The following is a 14,751-nucleotide window of genomic DNA, read 5'->3' as shown; positions in this document are numbered from 1 at the left end:
GTACAACTATAATTTAAAAGTCTAATGTACATATGTTACGACAATTAGCCCTTAAGTCTAACTGTGGGAACATTTCAGTAATAAATGTAATGCTTTCATGATCATAAGCCTCACATAAAAATACAGTACATACCTTAGGGGTAAACATATGGCGGATGCCATCAAGTGAACCATTTAAAAGGAATGCTCTGATTAGGAAGCATATAAGTACCACATATGGAAACAGAGAACTAAAATACATAATCTGCAAAGAAAGAAAAATAAAAATAGGTGAAACACACTAACAACTATATTCTTTATTTATAGTTAAGCTTGCATGTGTTTTGTTCTATAAATTGACAGTTCTATAAATTACAGTATGATTAATAATACTATCAATTACTTCTAAAGCTATCTTTTAAGAATGGCTTATTAGTCTTTTTTTTTTTTTTTTTTTTTTAAAAAAAGATGACCGGTAAGGGGATCTCAACCCTTGGCTTGGTGTTGTCAGCACCACGCTCAGCCAGTGAGCAAACCGGCCATCCCTATATAGGATCCGAACCCGTGGCCTTGGTGTTATCAGCACCGCACTCTACCGAGTGAGCCACGGGCCGGCCTAGAATGGCTTATTAGTCTTGAATCAGTCTTATTTAAGTTACTATTACAGATATAATGAAAAATTTTTTTAAAAAATCCAAACTTTAATCTCCTTTGAAATAGTCCATAGGTATGGTATAACTTGAATGGTATCGATTCTTTACTGTTCACAAAACAAGCAATATTTAAGACAGAAACTAACAAGCACTATCTACCTAAAAAATTCCCACTTTTATTTTAAGTAGAAAAAAAAAGGACAAAGCTTTTTTTTCTTTTAACCACAGTTCCATTATGGTTCTGTAAAGCTTCCAAAATAGAGAGCGGTCCCTATGCTAAGTCTCCTCTAGAACCTGAACAGTTAACCACGTAAAGGTTTCATCTTCTGCTTCAGAACTTTTTGCCATGAAATTAAACAGGTCAGCGAATATTTATTATAGAAAAGGAACTGTTTTACCCAGACACTTAGCCATGTGGAGGCTAAAAGGTCTCTGAAATTTTTCAGGACCAGAAGCGAACTTCTGAATTTCCCCTAGAGCTGCTCCCAACCATCTCTATTTCAGAAAATGGCCCCACCATCCATCCAGTGGTGAAGTCAAATGTCTAGAAGTAGTCCTGGACTATTTGTAATGTTCTCCTAACTGGTTTCTAGGTTACCACTCAGATTATGTCATTCCCTACTTAAAACACTCTAGGAATTTCTAATACCACTGGAATAAAATGCTAATTCCTCCCTCTGTCCTGAGAAGCCTTACACTGGAAGGCTTGCCCACCAGACCCAACACTGTCCCCTCTGCTGAGCTCTAGCCCCACCCCCGACCCCCTAGGTTCTTGCAACCCTTGAGTGCACCAAGCTCAGCCTGCCTCAGGGTCACAGCAGGGATATGCCCTGGTCTAAAGCATGGCTCTCTCTCATCTGAAGGTGACTCGCTCCTCCTCATTGTTTAAGTCTCATCTTCATCTTCTCTCCAGGTCTTCCCTGACCATCTAAAATAACGCTATCTAGGCTATCTATGCCTTTTCCCATTCTATAGCTTCCATCTGTCCTCCTGTATGCCCAAGAACCCATGATATTACCTGTTTGGTTTTTTTGTTTGTTTTGTTGTTGTTGTTGACAGCACTTAGCATGTTGGAATTGTCTAATGTATTTACTGTGAGGCTGAGGGCCTTTTCTCCCCTATTCACTATTGTACCCCAAACACCTTACACAGGTGCTGGCACACAGTAGCTATACAATATGTTTCTGTGAAAGAAAGGGAAGGAAGTGGGAAGAATGGAGGAAAAACAGCTATAGCCGGGCAGGTAAGAAATTGAATCCAAGAGTAATTACAAACAACCTATAATATAAGGCAATACAATAACTTGCACTTCCTCTGTAGTTTTACCTACTTAATAATCATATTTAAACATATGCGGAACGTCCTGAGAAAAAAGTAAATATTATAGATAAAATTTTAGCATACTTAAAAATCAATATTTTAATAAAAATAATTATATTTTAATTAATTGTAAGGAAACTTAAATTTTCAATCATTCCAAATTGGCTTAATTCTTTAATTACATTCCTTCACCTACCTTTATTGATTTCTGTATCAGAATGCTTTCAGATACTTTTTTTCATTCTCCCTGCCTATTTTTAGCATTCATTAAGTTTGTCAGTCACCTTGATCTCGCTTGAATTAAAGCTCTCTGTCCTTCTATGATTCTTTTTCACAAATCTTGAGGTGAGCTAGAAGCATGTACTCGCTTTTGCAAAATAGCTTATTTTTTTAATTTTAACAGAACTCAAATTTGCTGCTTTATAAGTGATTTAATGACTTCCACTAATCCTACTTATTTTAAAGGGAAAAATGAAGGTTATGCACTGAAATATTCTGGAAGGGTTGATTATGATTTTTCCAGTAAAAATATACTTTTTATTTTATACTTTATTTTTTACTTTTATTTCACATTTTAGTACAATTTTAAATTAGGCACTGACAGAAGAAAATTTCTTCCTGTACTTATATTTTTCCAGACTGAACAACTCTAACACATCCTTCATACGTCTCTCTTCCCTGTGTCCAATAACTAACTGATCACCGAGTCCAATTGATTCTATCACAGAAATCTCACATCTGTCCCTTTGTTTCCATCCTCAATGATGTCACCTTTCACTATGACAACTTTCCTGCTCATCTTGCCTCCAATTCTCTCTGTCAGCTCTTCTCGGCAACCCAGAAATCCTACATCCCCACACTACTGCAAGAGTGATCTTTCTAAAGATCTGATGATGTCCCAAACTACAAAAAAAATCCTCACATGTTCTAAACTGCTTGCCAGGTAACAGCCCAACCAGATTCTTCTGCAATCAACATGCTTTTCATGCTTCATCTCCCACAAGGTGCATAAATCGTATGTAAATGTCACACAGGAGTCCTCAGCAATCATTGAGCTTTACACATGCTGTTTTCCATACCTACAATGTTCTCTTTCTCTGAACTTTCTGGTGAACTCCTCTTCAACCATCAAACCCTAGCCCCAAAGGTACCTCCTTTGTGAAGACTTCCTCCAAATCCAGGCTCATTTCCATGGCTGCCTGGATGCTATCATGTACTTCCCATATGCCTCTATTACTACACTTACTATATTTTTAATCATCTGTCTCTCCTATTAAATTGTGGGTTCCATGAGGACAAGGACTGCGGCCTAATAATTTTTGCATATCCATCAATGCCAGACACATAGTAGATACTCAAAAATATTGCACATTAAAGACAGGATTTATAGAAAGTTTTCCTCCTGTATATATTTCCTGAAAAAACATCTTCATTCTGCAGTGTTTTTTAAATTATATGCTAATTATGTAATTAGACTTATGTCAAGTTTCACATCTTAATTCAACAAATATTTGAGTTCTTAAAGACGCTGAACTGAATTGAGTGATGAGATTCTAATACAGCTTCCTAAAAAGGAGGAGGAACATTTCAATTATGTAACATGGAGAAAAACAACAGTCAAGACTTTAAACAGTTAAATGGTATTACATAGGTCACACCCCAATACTATTCTTCTCTGAATATAATAATAATAATAATAAAGTTCTGAGATGAAAAACATGTATCTTAAGTCAGCACTTTACAGAGGCATCCATGTTGTTTTTAAACAAATTCTTTGCATTTAATTATATGGCTCTAATCTCAGTATAACTAAATAGTGAATTGCATAATACAATTAAAAATAGGTTAAATTTAACCTAACTGGCTATATATACCCCAAACACTTTCTCCTTACCATACTTTTCTGTTGCTACCTGAAATTATTTTATGAATTTGTTTATTGTTTGTCTGGCTCTACCATTAAAATGGAAACTCCGTGAGGACAGGCATATTGTCTGCCTTGTTCATTGTTGCATTTCCAGAACTAGATCAGCGCCTGGTACACAGTAAGTGTTCAATAAATATTTCTTAAATAAATTAATTAATGGTTGAATGACCCTTACATTGCCCAAGAAATACACATTTTTAGAACTAGAAAATGAAACAATGCAATATGTCCTTTGGCTAATTTTAAGACCTCCAGGTCTTGATAACTAAATGCCTTTCACAGCAAGTACATTAAGTAAGAGAGATTAGTGTTTTTAATCAATCAAAACATTGTGTAAAAATATTTTCATTTTATTGAACTATTAAAAAAGCAGTAAACATATAATAAATCATTTAGTTTGCTTTTCCTTACATATTAAAATATTTATTATAAACACACCTTCAGATAGAGTCATGTTTTTGAGGATTTTGCAGCCCAGTTTTAGCTGTCTGTCATTTATCAGTTGTTTAATTCTGGCCAATTATTTACTCTTCCTAAGCTTGTCAACTTTGCAATAAAATGGGGATAAGAACACACAGATCATCTGGCTGACAGAAAGATTAAATAAGCTAATGTATGTAAAGTACTTAGCATGGTAGTGGTAATAAGAGCCAAGTAGTACTAGTAGAAAATACTACCTTAAAGTTAGAAGAAAGCTGAGAGCCTCTCATTTCTATCTTTCATCTTTTGGGGCAGGCATCCCCTTACCAAATGCTGGATCAAGGGGTCTTGCATCCTTTGTCTGACAACCCCCAATGATGCTGAGCTCTCTACCACTGAGGCAATTAATCTCATTGTTACCAGCCTTGATTCCTGAAAAGTCTTTTGTCCTTTGAAGATTTTCCACCCTTCCACCACCCTCCACGATCCCCAGTATCCTATCATAGTGCTGTTCTATGTGGCCACACAGAACCGCCTTACTCTTCCTTTGATTCAACTATGTGAAGATTGTGATGAAAGGGCTGAGGTTTCTCTTCTGCATAATAGAGGGGAAAATAGATTTCAGTAAAATCTGGTATTGCAGATGTAGTTCAACTGAGGTGTGTTTACCTTGGCTAAAGGACGGTGACACTATCATAACCCTCTTTTAATTCATGCAGTTTCCAATTAGCATTTTGGGGTGTGTGTGTGTGTGTATGTGCTTGTGTGATTGTGTGTGTGTTTTGACCAAGTACATCACAAGTTAACACAAATTATTCTATTAGCTGCTAAATCCTCTAAGTTGTTTTTACACATACTATATTTATTTGAAGGCATTTTTTGTTTAGTAGACAAACACAAAACTTTACATTGATTCCTCATAAATTTCCTCTTATTATATATATAGCTGACTGTTTCAGACTGAGGAATTATGACAATTAAGGCTTCTGTATCTTTGCTCATGTTACTTACAGCTAGTTTTCCCTCAGTCTGTACCTACTGAATTCTTTCTTTGAACTGTACCCAAATGCTACTCTCTCCCTAAAGCCTCTCACTAAAACAGTAAATTTATGTATTATGTAAGTTGTATTACATTTTTCTTGAAAAAATTATATTACCTGATATAAGAAAACCCAAAAATGTTGCGATAAGGAAAGGACGAACAGTTCTTTAAATGACAATAAGACACAGCCTAAGAAGAAATAAACAAAATGTAGTAGTAAGAGAACTTGAGTCCAAGGGATTTTTAACTTCTGTGGTTGACCACAGTTGATAATGTACCAAATGACATTTTCTTAGGAATCATAAAAATGTGGTTAGATCTGGCTTAAGAATCTATTCCTTTATTTGTAATGTGACTGTTATGTGGCTCTGACATTGTAGAAGACGTGCTCAATTGAACCAATTGATTGAAATTATTTAGTCATACAATACAGTAATATTTGTGAGAGTTAAATATATACAGACGTGTTATCTATTATATTCAGTTCTTCAAAGACAACAATGATACAGAGCTTCTAGCAGAAAGGTAAATATAAAAATCAGCTAAGATTTACGAGTTAAAAAGTCATCAAGGGCTGGCTGGTTGGCTCAGTTGTTTAGAGCTCAGTTGGTTATCAACTGTGGTCAGCCCCAGAAGTTAAAAAGCCCTCGGACTCAAGTTCTTTTACTTGAAAACACCAAGCTCAAGGGTTTGGATCCCTGTGCCTTCCTGCCAGCTGTCAAAAAAAAAAAAAAAAAAAAAAAATTAGTCAAATATTTTTAATTAGATACAAAGTAATAGGAAGCAAAGATGAATTAGATAGACTTCTGCCTTAAAAGAGGTCACTATTTGGCGGGTACAAATATGATAGTGAGAGACGTTATAGTGCTGCAATTAAAGAACCTGGGCTCTCGATTTAGACAGACCTGAGTTTGACTCCAAGTATCAGGACTTACTAGCCATGCAACTTTGGGCCAGTTGACTAATTTCTCAAACCTGTTTCTCAATCTGTAAAATGGGCCTGAAAGCAGCAATTATTTCTTAGAGATATTTTTAGAACTAAACAGGATAAAGTATATAAACTACTTATCACAATGCCCAAAGTAAAATAAACATGCAATAAATATTGGCTTCTATCATTTTTCTTGCTCTAATCATTGTCAAAATTATCTTCGCCATCATCTATTATTTTTTTGTTTTGTTTTTGTGGCAGCTGGCTGGTACAGGGATTGAACCCTGGACCTTAGTGTTATTAGCATCTAACCAACTGAGCTAACCAGCCAGCTTACCATCATTTATTATTAATATTTTTACTACTACTACTACTACTATTCTCACTCCTGCTCGTAAGTGATGGTGGGTGGTAAGAAGTTAGCCTACAAATATATATGATCAGAGTTATGCTTTGGAAAGAAAAATAATAGAGATGAACTGTTAAGGACAGAGAGAAGAGCCAGCCATAAATTCTTGCTATGCTTTAGAACAAAGGCAGTGGTAATGGAAAAAAAATAAAAAAGCAATTACTTTCCAAATGAGTCCTTTATTAAAAAAAGAAATAAAGAAATGAAGGTATCTAGAATTAACTTAATGTCTTTTTCAACTACAGCCTTTTTAAATTTTCAGTTTGCCCTGGAAGGCATACTCTTTAGTCTTTCACATTACTCTGAATTCCTTGTTGGGATTATTATATCTACCTAATGACATTCAGAGCTTTAAGAAACACTCCACGCTACACTATTTTAAAATTCTTTATGCAACTGTTCCTTAGAATACCTACAGCAGAGAGAAATGAATGCTATAAAACAAAGTAAATACATTCTTCATTCTACCACTTTCCCCAGTTTCCATGATTAGAACTAACTGGTAATCAGAGAACTAAAACATTAAAGTCAACTAAATAAATAGTAAAAAGAAAGGACTTTTAAGTATTGACAAAAATTTTAAAGATCTCCTTGAAATAAAGATTATAAATAACATTAGATTTCACTACAAAAATCCTTATATCTTTATTTGTGTCCTTTCCTTAATTTACGCACATTTTTAAAGCATGACTTTTTACCAACTTTTAATGAACTCCCTAGACTGAGTGTACCCAGGAACGGTGATTAGCAGAAGGAGAGGCTCTAAAATACTAACTTTTCCAGAAGACTGAATTCCTTTGATCATAGCCAAGCAAACCATGACCCACGCAGCCAGCAAACAGACAGTCATCTTCCAGTTTAAGCCCCCACTTTCAGAAATGGAACTGGAAATATTCAGTGCTTCTCTGTACCAGTAATAGGTGGTGGCAGAACTTTTTTCACATTCTGGCTCTACATCTGTAGAAAGAAAGGTAACACACAATCATTTCAGGCTATAAAAAGTAACGAGAAATATTTTTCCAGTAAACCTGTGAATCAATTCTTAATGTTTCCTAGAAAAGTACTATCATTCTACAGCAGCATTTAAATTCACAATGAAGACTAAAAAAGTTCTACTGTGCAAAAAATGTGAAAAAACAAGACATATATCCTCTTTAATATTTCTTATTACGTATTTCTGAAAGAAGAATATGTGAGCTTCTTATCAAAGTAATTAAAACAAATCAGGTGTACTTCCCCTCCCAACCCCAGAATTATCTGACTCCCTGAGCAGCATTGTCAAATACGCTAGCTGCTGGCTACATGCAATTTTGAAATGGGGTTAGTCTGAAGTGATGTGTGCTTTAAATGTAAGATTTATACTGGATTTCAGGTTTAGTACAAGAAAAATAATGTAAGTTGTTACATTAATGTTTATATTAATTATATGTTGAAATTATAATATTTTGTATATGCTGGATTAAATCAAATATTATACCTATATCTTTCTACTTTTCTTTTTTTTTTTTTTTTTTTTTAAAGATGACCGGTAAGGGGATCTTAACCCTTGATTTGGTGTTGTCAGCACCACGCTCAGCCAGTGAGCGAACCGGCCATCCGTATATGGGATCCGAACCCGGGGCCTTGGTGTTATCAGCACCGCACTCTCCCGAGTGAGCCACGGGCCGGCCCTTATAATTTTTTTTTTTTTGTCTTTTTCGTGACCGGCACTTAGCCAGTGAGTGCACCGGCCATTCCTATATAGGATCCGAACCCGCGGCGGGAGCGTCGCCTCACTTCCAGCGCTGCACTCTCCCGAGTGCTCCACGGGGTCGGCAATATCTTTCTACTTTTCTTAAACATGGTTACTATAAAATTTTAAACTATATATGTGAGTTACATTCTATGTTTACCGGACATAGCTGTGATAGGAAATTATTCTTTACTTATATTCTAGGATTTATTTTCTAGGATTTTCAAAATTACGGGAAAACTATGAAACAACAAAACAGCAATTATTTTCATTCAAATTCTTTTTTTTTTTTTTTTTTGTCCCTTTTGTTGGTTTTAATGAAAACATAAGTCATCAATAGGGTGTATAAAGGAAGACCGCCAAGGTTAACAACTGAAGGCTTGCAATATTTTACCCTAATGTCATGGGGCATTTTACCCTACATGACTTGGAAAGAGCTTGTATAATTAGACAGTGCCAAAAGTCTTTCTTTCAGAGTATGCCAATCCTAAAAGTAAGGCAAGTCTGTTATGATAATAATTTTGAAAGATTTTTCCACATTATTTTAAGAAAGAAAAATATTGAGAGCCTGTGCCTTTACCAGTCTTTCTTTTTTTTTGGCAGTCGACCAGTACAGGTATCCAAACCTTTGACCTTTGGTGTTATAACACTGTGCTATAAGCAACTGAACTAAACAGCCAGCACACAATCTTACCATATTCACATTAAAAAAAAAAACATTACATTGTACATTTCTTACAGGTGTGTGAAGCATTTTTCACCAAAGGACACTGATCCCAAGGTAAAGGTTGCTGAAAAGACTGAGAAAAATAAAACAAACTCCAGCCAATAATGACGTTGTAGTAGAGGGCCACAAAATAGCACACCTGCAAAAGAAAATAATGTGATTACATTCACCCTCTCATGACTCTTCCTTTAAAACAATGAAATGAAATGCATAAAATTCTATTTAACATTTTTAAAATCCTCCTCATTTTATTTCTTATTTGAAGCACATTATCTTTCCTAAAAAGTTAACGTCTCTCATAGGCCTTAGATCATGCATTAACAAGATTTAGCCATATCAATAATTACAGCTTGTTTTGTGGAATAATTCATACTCCAGTAGTGTTTTTAAAAACATGTTGAAAGAATTGTGTAGAAACACACACTCAGCAGTTTCATTTAAATGTGAATTTTTGTAATTCCAAATTCTGTAAAGATTAGCGTATGTCACACCAGGAAACTTACTACGCAACTTGCAAATCCAATCCCGCCCAGTTTAGGGCTTATGTAATTCCATACACCAATACTGCCTCGCCGAATTCTTTGACCCACAGAAAGTTCCAGGAAAAAAAGGGGAATACCTATTACCAGAAGTAGTATTAAATATGGTAAAAGATATGCACCTACAAAGACAAGAACAAATAAAATAGATTATACTTTCAATAGTCACAGTAGAGAATACACCACTAGTTCTGATTATCTCATGAAAGACAATACTTGAATTTCTATACAGTCTAATTGTAGAGGACTCTGAAGAAAATGCAATTTCATTATTTTAACCTATCTAGATTTTGAAACATGAATTCTACTGCTACAAAGAATTTCTGATAAAAAGTAGTTATTATGATAAAAGTAAGGATACTGATGAATAGTTTTAGTTTCATTTTATTGCAAGGGTATAAGCTTAATTTTTCATAAAAATAATTAATTCTTTAAAATCAATTGTTTTCTGAAGTTTCACAAACTCCAAGAAATCATATTCGCACAATGTTTATAAAGTCATTATATTTTACCCAAAATAATTTAAATCATGCATTCCAAATCTGACAAATTAGGATGAAGAAGAGTTTGTTGTATTAAAACTGACTTTTTTCCCTAAATAAAATAACATCATGGAAGAAGAAATAGCTGCCTAGAGATTAGAACAAAAAAAAAAAAAAAAAAGCAAAATAACTTCTATCAGAGACAGATGTCATTTTTTCATATATACTACACATAAAAAGTGTACTTCAGGAAACAATATTTTGTTTTCAAAAATTCTGAGAAGGGGTTATGAGAGTAATTGAGAAACTAAAACATCTAAGGTATATTGTAAAAATGTACATGAAATTATCCTTGTAGTGAAGTTTCCATATTTAAAAAAAAATTTTTCCAGCTAACCACAAGTGAAGACATATTAACAGTAATTTAAAAATACTAAATATTTGGGCCGGCCCCGTGGCTCACTTGGGAGAGTGCGGTGCTGGGAGCGCAGTGGAGCTCCCGCCGCGGGTTCAGATCCTATATGGGGATGGCCAGTACGCTCACTGGCTGAGTGCGGTGTGGGCGACACCAAGCCTAGGGTTGTGATCCCCTTACTGGCCACAAAAAAGACAAAAAACAAACAAAAAAACCCCAAATATGTTGACAATGTTAATATTACATCTATTGATTGGATAAAAAATGTTAAATGTAAAACTTTAACTCATTTCTACGTGAGAATATATATGCAAATTATTATTAAATAACCTTTAAGCTGGACTTTCTACATTCAAGTTTCTAATCTAGAGTTTTGTCCAGCTAGTTACGGTTAAGTGTAATAGTCACGCAATCGAAGTCACCAATATTTTTAAGAAAAGGCCATTTATTATATTTTTCCCATTTAAAAAATGTGGTTAATGTAACTGAATATATTTGGGAAACTAATCAAATTGTTCTGGTGGCTGTTAAGCTGAAGAAGTAAATAGTAATAGATTTTTTTTTTCAAATTATTTATGTTAGGATCTATATATCTCTATAATAATGACTCTATTTCCAATAAATTAGTGATCAGTACATAATCTACCTTCCTGCTATGGGTTGGATATGTCCCCCAAAAGTTCATGTATTGGGAACTTCATCCCCATTGTAACAGGGTTAAGAGGCTGGGAGATCTGATTATGGCATTTAAAAGTAGGGGACTTTAGGAGATTATTGTATTATGAGGACCGTGCCCTCATGAATAGATTAAACCATTAATGGGTTAAAGGTTTAATAGCTTATAAGGGAGTCATTCTGATGCCTTTGTAAGGAGAACAGGTGAGCAAGTTATTTCTTTTGCTTACACTATGCTCACCATGTAATGCCCTGGTCGCCAATGGACTCTGCAGCATTGCCCCACTAAGAAGAAAGCCCTGAGCAGATGTGACCCTGGACCTTGGACTTCCCAGCCTCCAAAACTGTAAGAAATAAATCTTATTTCTTAATAAATTATTCAGTTTCAGGTATTCTGTTATAAGCAACAGAAAACAGACTAATACACTTCCTAGGACTGATTTTCAGTCTTTCAGATTTAATTTTACAAAGTGGTATGTGTTGTAAAGCATGGATGTATTATTTATAACACAAAATTATCAAAATTCGAATTCTGCAATAATTAGTTACATTCAGGCACTCCTGACCTAAAACTGTTTCCCAAAGAACTGAAACGTGAACGTGAATTTTTACACCTGCATCATTGGGAATCTTTCCTCAGTTTTGTGTGAATGTCATGCTATTGTATATTTAGCCTTTTCTTTCAACTCAAATTATTCTACCATTAGCCCCCTCTATTAAAAACAGTCATAGCTAGACTATAATTGAGCATTTACTATTTGTCAGGCACGTTTCTAAGCACATTACACATAGTTACTCATTTATCTCTTACAAGAACCCAGTGAGATGAGTACAATCGCTAACCCCACTTTATAGATGTTGTAATTAAGCCCGAAGAAGAGAGGTAACTTGCAAAAGGTCACATGATTAGTATGTAAACAATCCAGGCTTCAAACAGTAAAACTGACTTCAAAACCTGCCCTAGTAGGCTCTATACAATACTACTCAAGCTTGACAATCGTGCTTTAAGTGTAATATCTTTAGACAAATCAATTTATATTGGTTCTATTACTTTTTTCCTATGATTCAGAAAGTGCTTCATAAGATTAATGAATAAAATTTTGGTAGCCTGAAGCTATTTGTCTAAATAGCCATAAAATATTCCTCAAATTCCTAGAAGGCTCAATGCTATACCGCATGTTGAGTACAACCTTTGTACTTTAACAGCCATATTGAAAAGATAAAATCCACTGATGTTTTAGAATACATGCAGTATTTCTCTCTAGTATTTGTATTTAGAAGAGGGGAAACAATGCTAGGAAGAATATTTTGACTTTTTTTACATACGGAAGTAAGATGGAGGAGTTGTTTTTGCTTATAGCCAATTACTGAATACGAAATTTTGTGAAGCTTTCCACCAAGACAGAAACTGTGCTAAATGGAAGGCAATCTGACTTTTCAGCCAAGATATCCTTTCTTAACAGGATGGCCAGAAAGGTTTACAAGATGAGAGGTTTCAAAATCAGAATTCATCTGCTGCTAGTCTTGGCAAATTGAATGATTTGTTAGAAACAAAACAAAAAAACAAAAAAATAGGGTAGTACATAGTTGCTTATACTTGTTTGGACAAATAATTCATATGTGATGTTACTAGCTAGCTGAGGAGCTTACAATTTCAGTACACTGATGGGTACTACATTACTGACTTCGTGTATTGATTCTTACCTCTCAGGCAGATTTGTCAATGCCTGGTTGAATTAACTAAAAGATATCTTAAACATATTTTGTCACTATAACACCTTAGCTTTTGTCTCCTAGTGGCTAAGAAAAATTTCACACGAGTGGTTTTATTATTTCATTTGATATAGGGTTTGTCGATTATAACTACATTAAAAATAAAACTATTTTTTTGTCCAGTCAACAAAATCATCCCAAACTGGGACCAAATACCAAAACAGTCCTTATTTTGTTTGTGTGCTGAAATGTATAACTTACGGAATATTTAGTTTTTAGCCACACTTTAACAGCTTTCATGTACATAGATAATAAAATTTTAAGCCAAATGTTAGTTTATTTAACATTGTTTCATTTTGGTGTACTTTAGAAGTAGTATTATACATGAACAATTTCCTCCTTTTCCATAGTTTTAAGACAATTTTTGCTAAGTAAGCCTTGGTAATTACATGCACAAATACCAAAAGCAAGAATATCAATGATCTTGCAGATGTTTTTCTTTAAAATTAAATATGCTAATTTCTTTAGAGTTTTTTTTTAAACTTAATATTGTCTCCAAATACTGTAGAATAGGAAACCAAATATGTAAGATATCTAAGGATGAAGAATGTCTGGAATTACACTAATTATCTGGTTACGTTCCTTCTACTGGAATCTAAAAGTTCTGGTCAGCATTTAAAAACCATAATCATTTAAAATTACATGTCATTTTTGCTTTTTTGATGAGTGAGGCAACTTAAAATTCAGACTATTAAGTCAAGGAGAGAAAAAATTTCTTTTTCATCTTTCAACAGTATTGTCTTTTATCTGAGGTTTCTGGTTATTCTTCAAAGGGAATAACTGAAAGGCACAAAGGATACATTTGTTAGAAAAGTTCCAGTCAGTAATTCAGAGATGTTTATAGCATCCAGAAAAAGAATTTGAGAATGTGTTACCCTTAAGCAATCCCAGAGTATTCGCAGCAAGACAATCTGCTCCTATGGAAACCTAATCTGAAAACAGAGCTGGGCTCACTTCCCACAAAGGAGTCTCCCTAGCTTCACAATCTGGAATTCATAGTTTCAAAAATAATAAGGCTGCAGCAACAATAGGAGCTATTTAAGATAAACAATTGTAATTTACTACAGTAATTTATTAGTTTTTTTTTTTTTTTTTTTTTAATTAAAAAAAGACAACTTACCACCCCCATTCTTCTGACATAAGTATGGGAATCGCCACACATTCCCTAAACCTACGGAAAATCCAACTTGAGCCAGGATGTATTGTAGCTTATTGTTCCAAGCTGGTCTTTCATCTTCAACTTCAGATCCTTCTTCAACATCTGTATCTTTGTCTTGGACATCAACAATTAGTTCACTCTTCTTAAAGGCATCATCAGCTGAGTCTTCATTGGAAAGAAGGTCTTTGACAGACTCAATAACCTCATCGTCCAATTCTCTTTTTACCACCTTGCTATTCTTAGGCATTGGAAAGTACAGGAAGTATTATGTTTGAAAACTCCCTTATGACAAAGTGTTAATTCTTTTTTTATGAAAAGGTTATTGAATATTAAGTAAAGACTGAGAAGGATATCAAACAAATCCTTGATTCAAGGTGTAAACTCTTATGGATCCTAGATTTGTATGTCCAATATTCTGTAGGTACCTGCAAAATTATAGGTTGACCTGTGAAAACAGTTAATGATGAAAAATATTAAAAAGCACTGAATCACCCATTCTTGTTTATTTTTATGATGAAACTTCTTTCTACAGAGTATAAAACATATGATTTTCCTTGGCCTTTCAGAG

The 14,751-nt window shown here is 34.4% G+C and overlaps 1 protein-coding gene across 1 annotated transcript in view; it reads right to left on the bottom strand.

Moving 5' to 3' along the window:
• Positions 1 to 14,445, bottom strand: part of SLC6A15 (solute carrier family 6 member 15) — a 30,833-nt gene extending 16,388 nt beyond the window's left edge. The window contains exons 1-5 of the mRNA XM_063075953.1: positions 14,145 to 14,445; positions 9,644 to 9,801; positions 9,153 to 9,279; positions 7,457 to 7,638; positions 134 to 244 (exon numbers count right to left, since the gene is read on the bottom strand). Coding sequence (XP_062932023.1) covers positions 134 to 244; positions 7,457 to 7,638; positions 9,153 to 9,279; positions 9,644 to 9,801; positions 14,145 to 14,430 — 864 coding nt within the window. The 5' untranslated portion in view covers positions 14,431 to 14,445. The remainder of the gene's footprint in view (positions 1 to 133; positions 245 to 7,456; positions 7,639 to 9,152; positions 9,280 to 9,643; positions 9,802 to 14,144) is intronic.
• Between the last annotated feature and the right edge of the window lie 306 nt (positions 14,446 to 14,751).

The sequence above is a fragment of the Cynocephalus volans genome, chromosome 12 (assembly GCF_027409185.1).
Source record: "Cynocephalus volans isolate mCynVol1 chromosome 12, mCynVol1.pri, whole genome shotgun sequence".
Classification (NCBI taxonomy): domain Eukaryota; kingdom Metazoa; phylum Chordata; class Mammalia; order Dermoptera; family Cynocephalidae; genus Cynocephalus; species Cynocephalus volans.
This window is presented reverse-complemented; position numbering and strand designations above follow the sequence as displayed.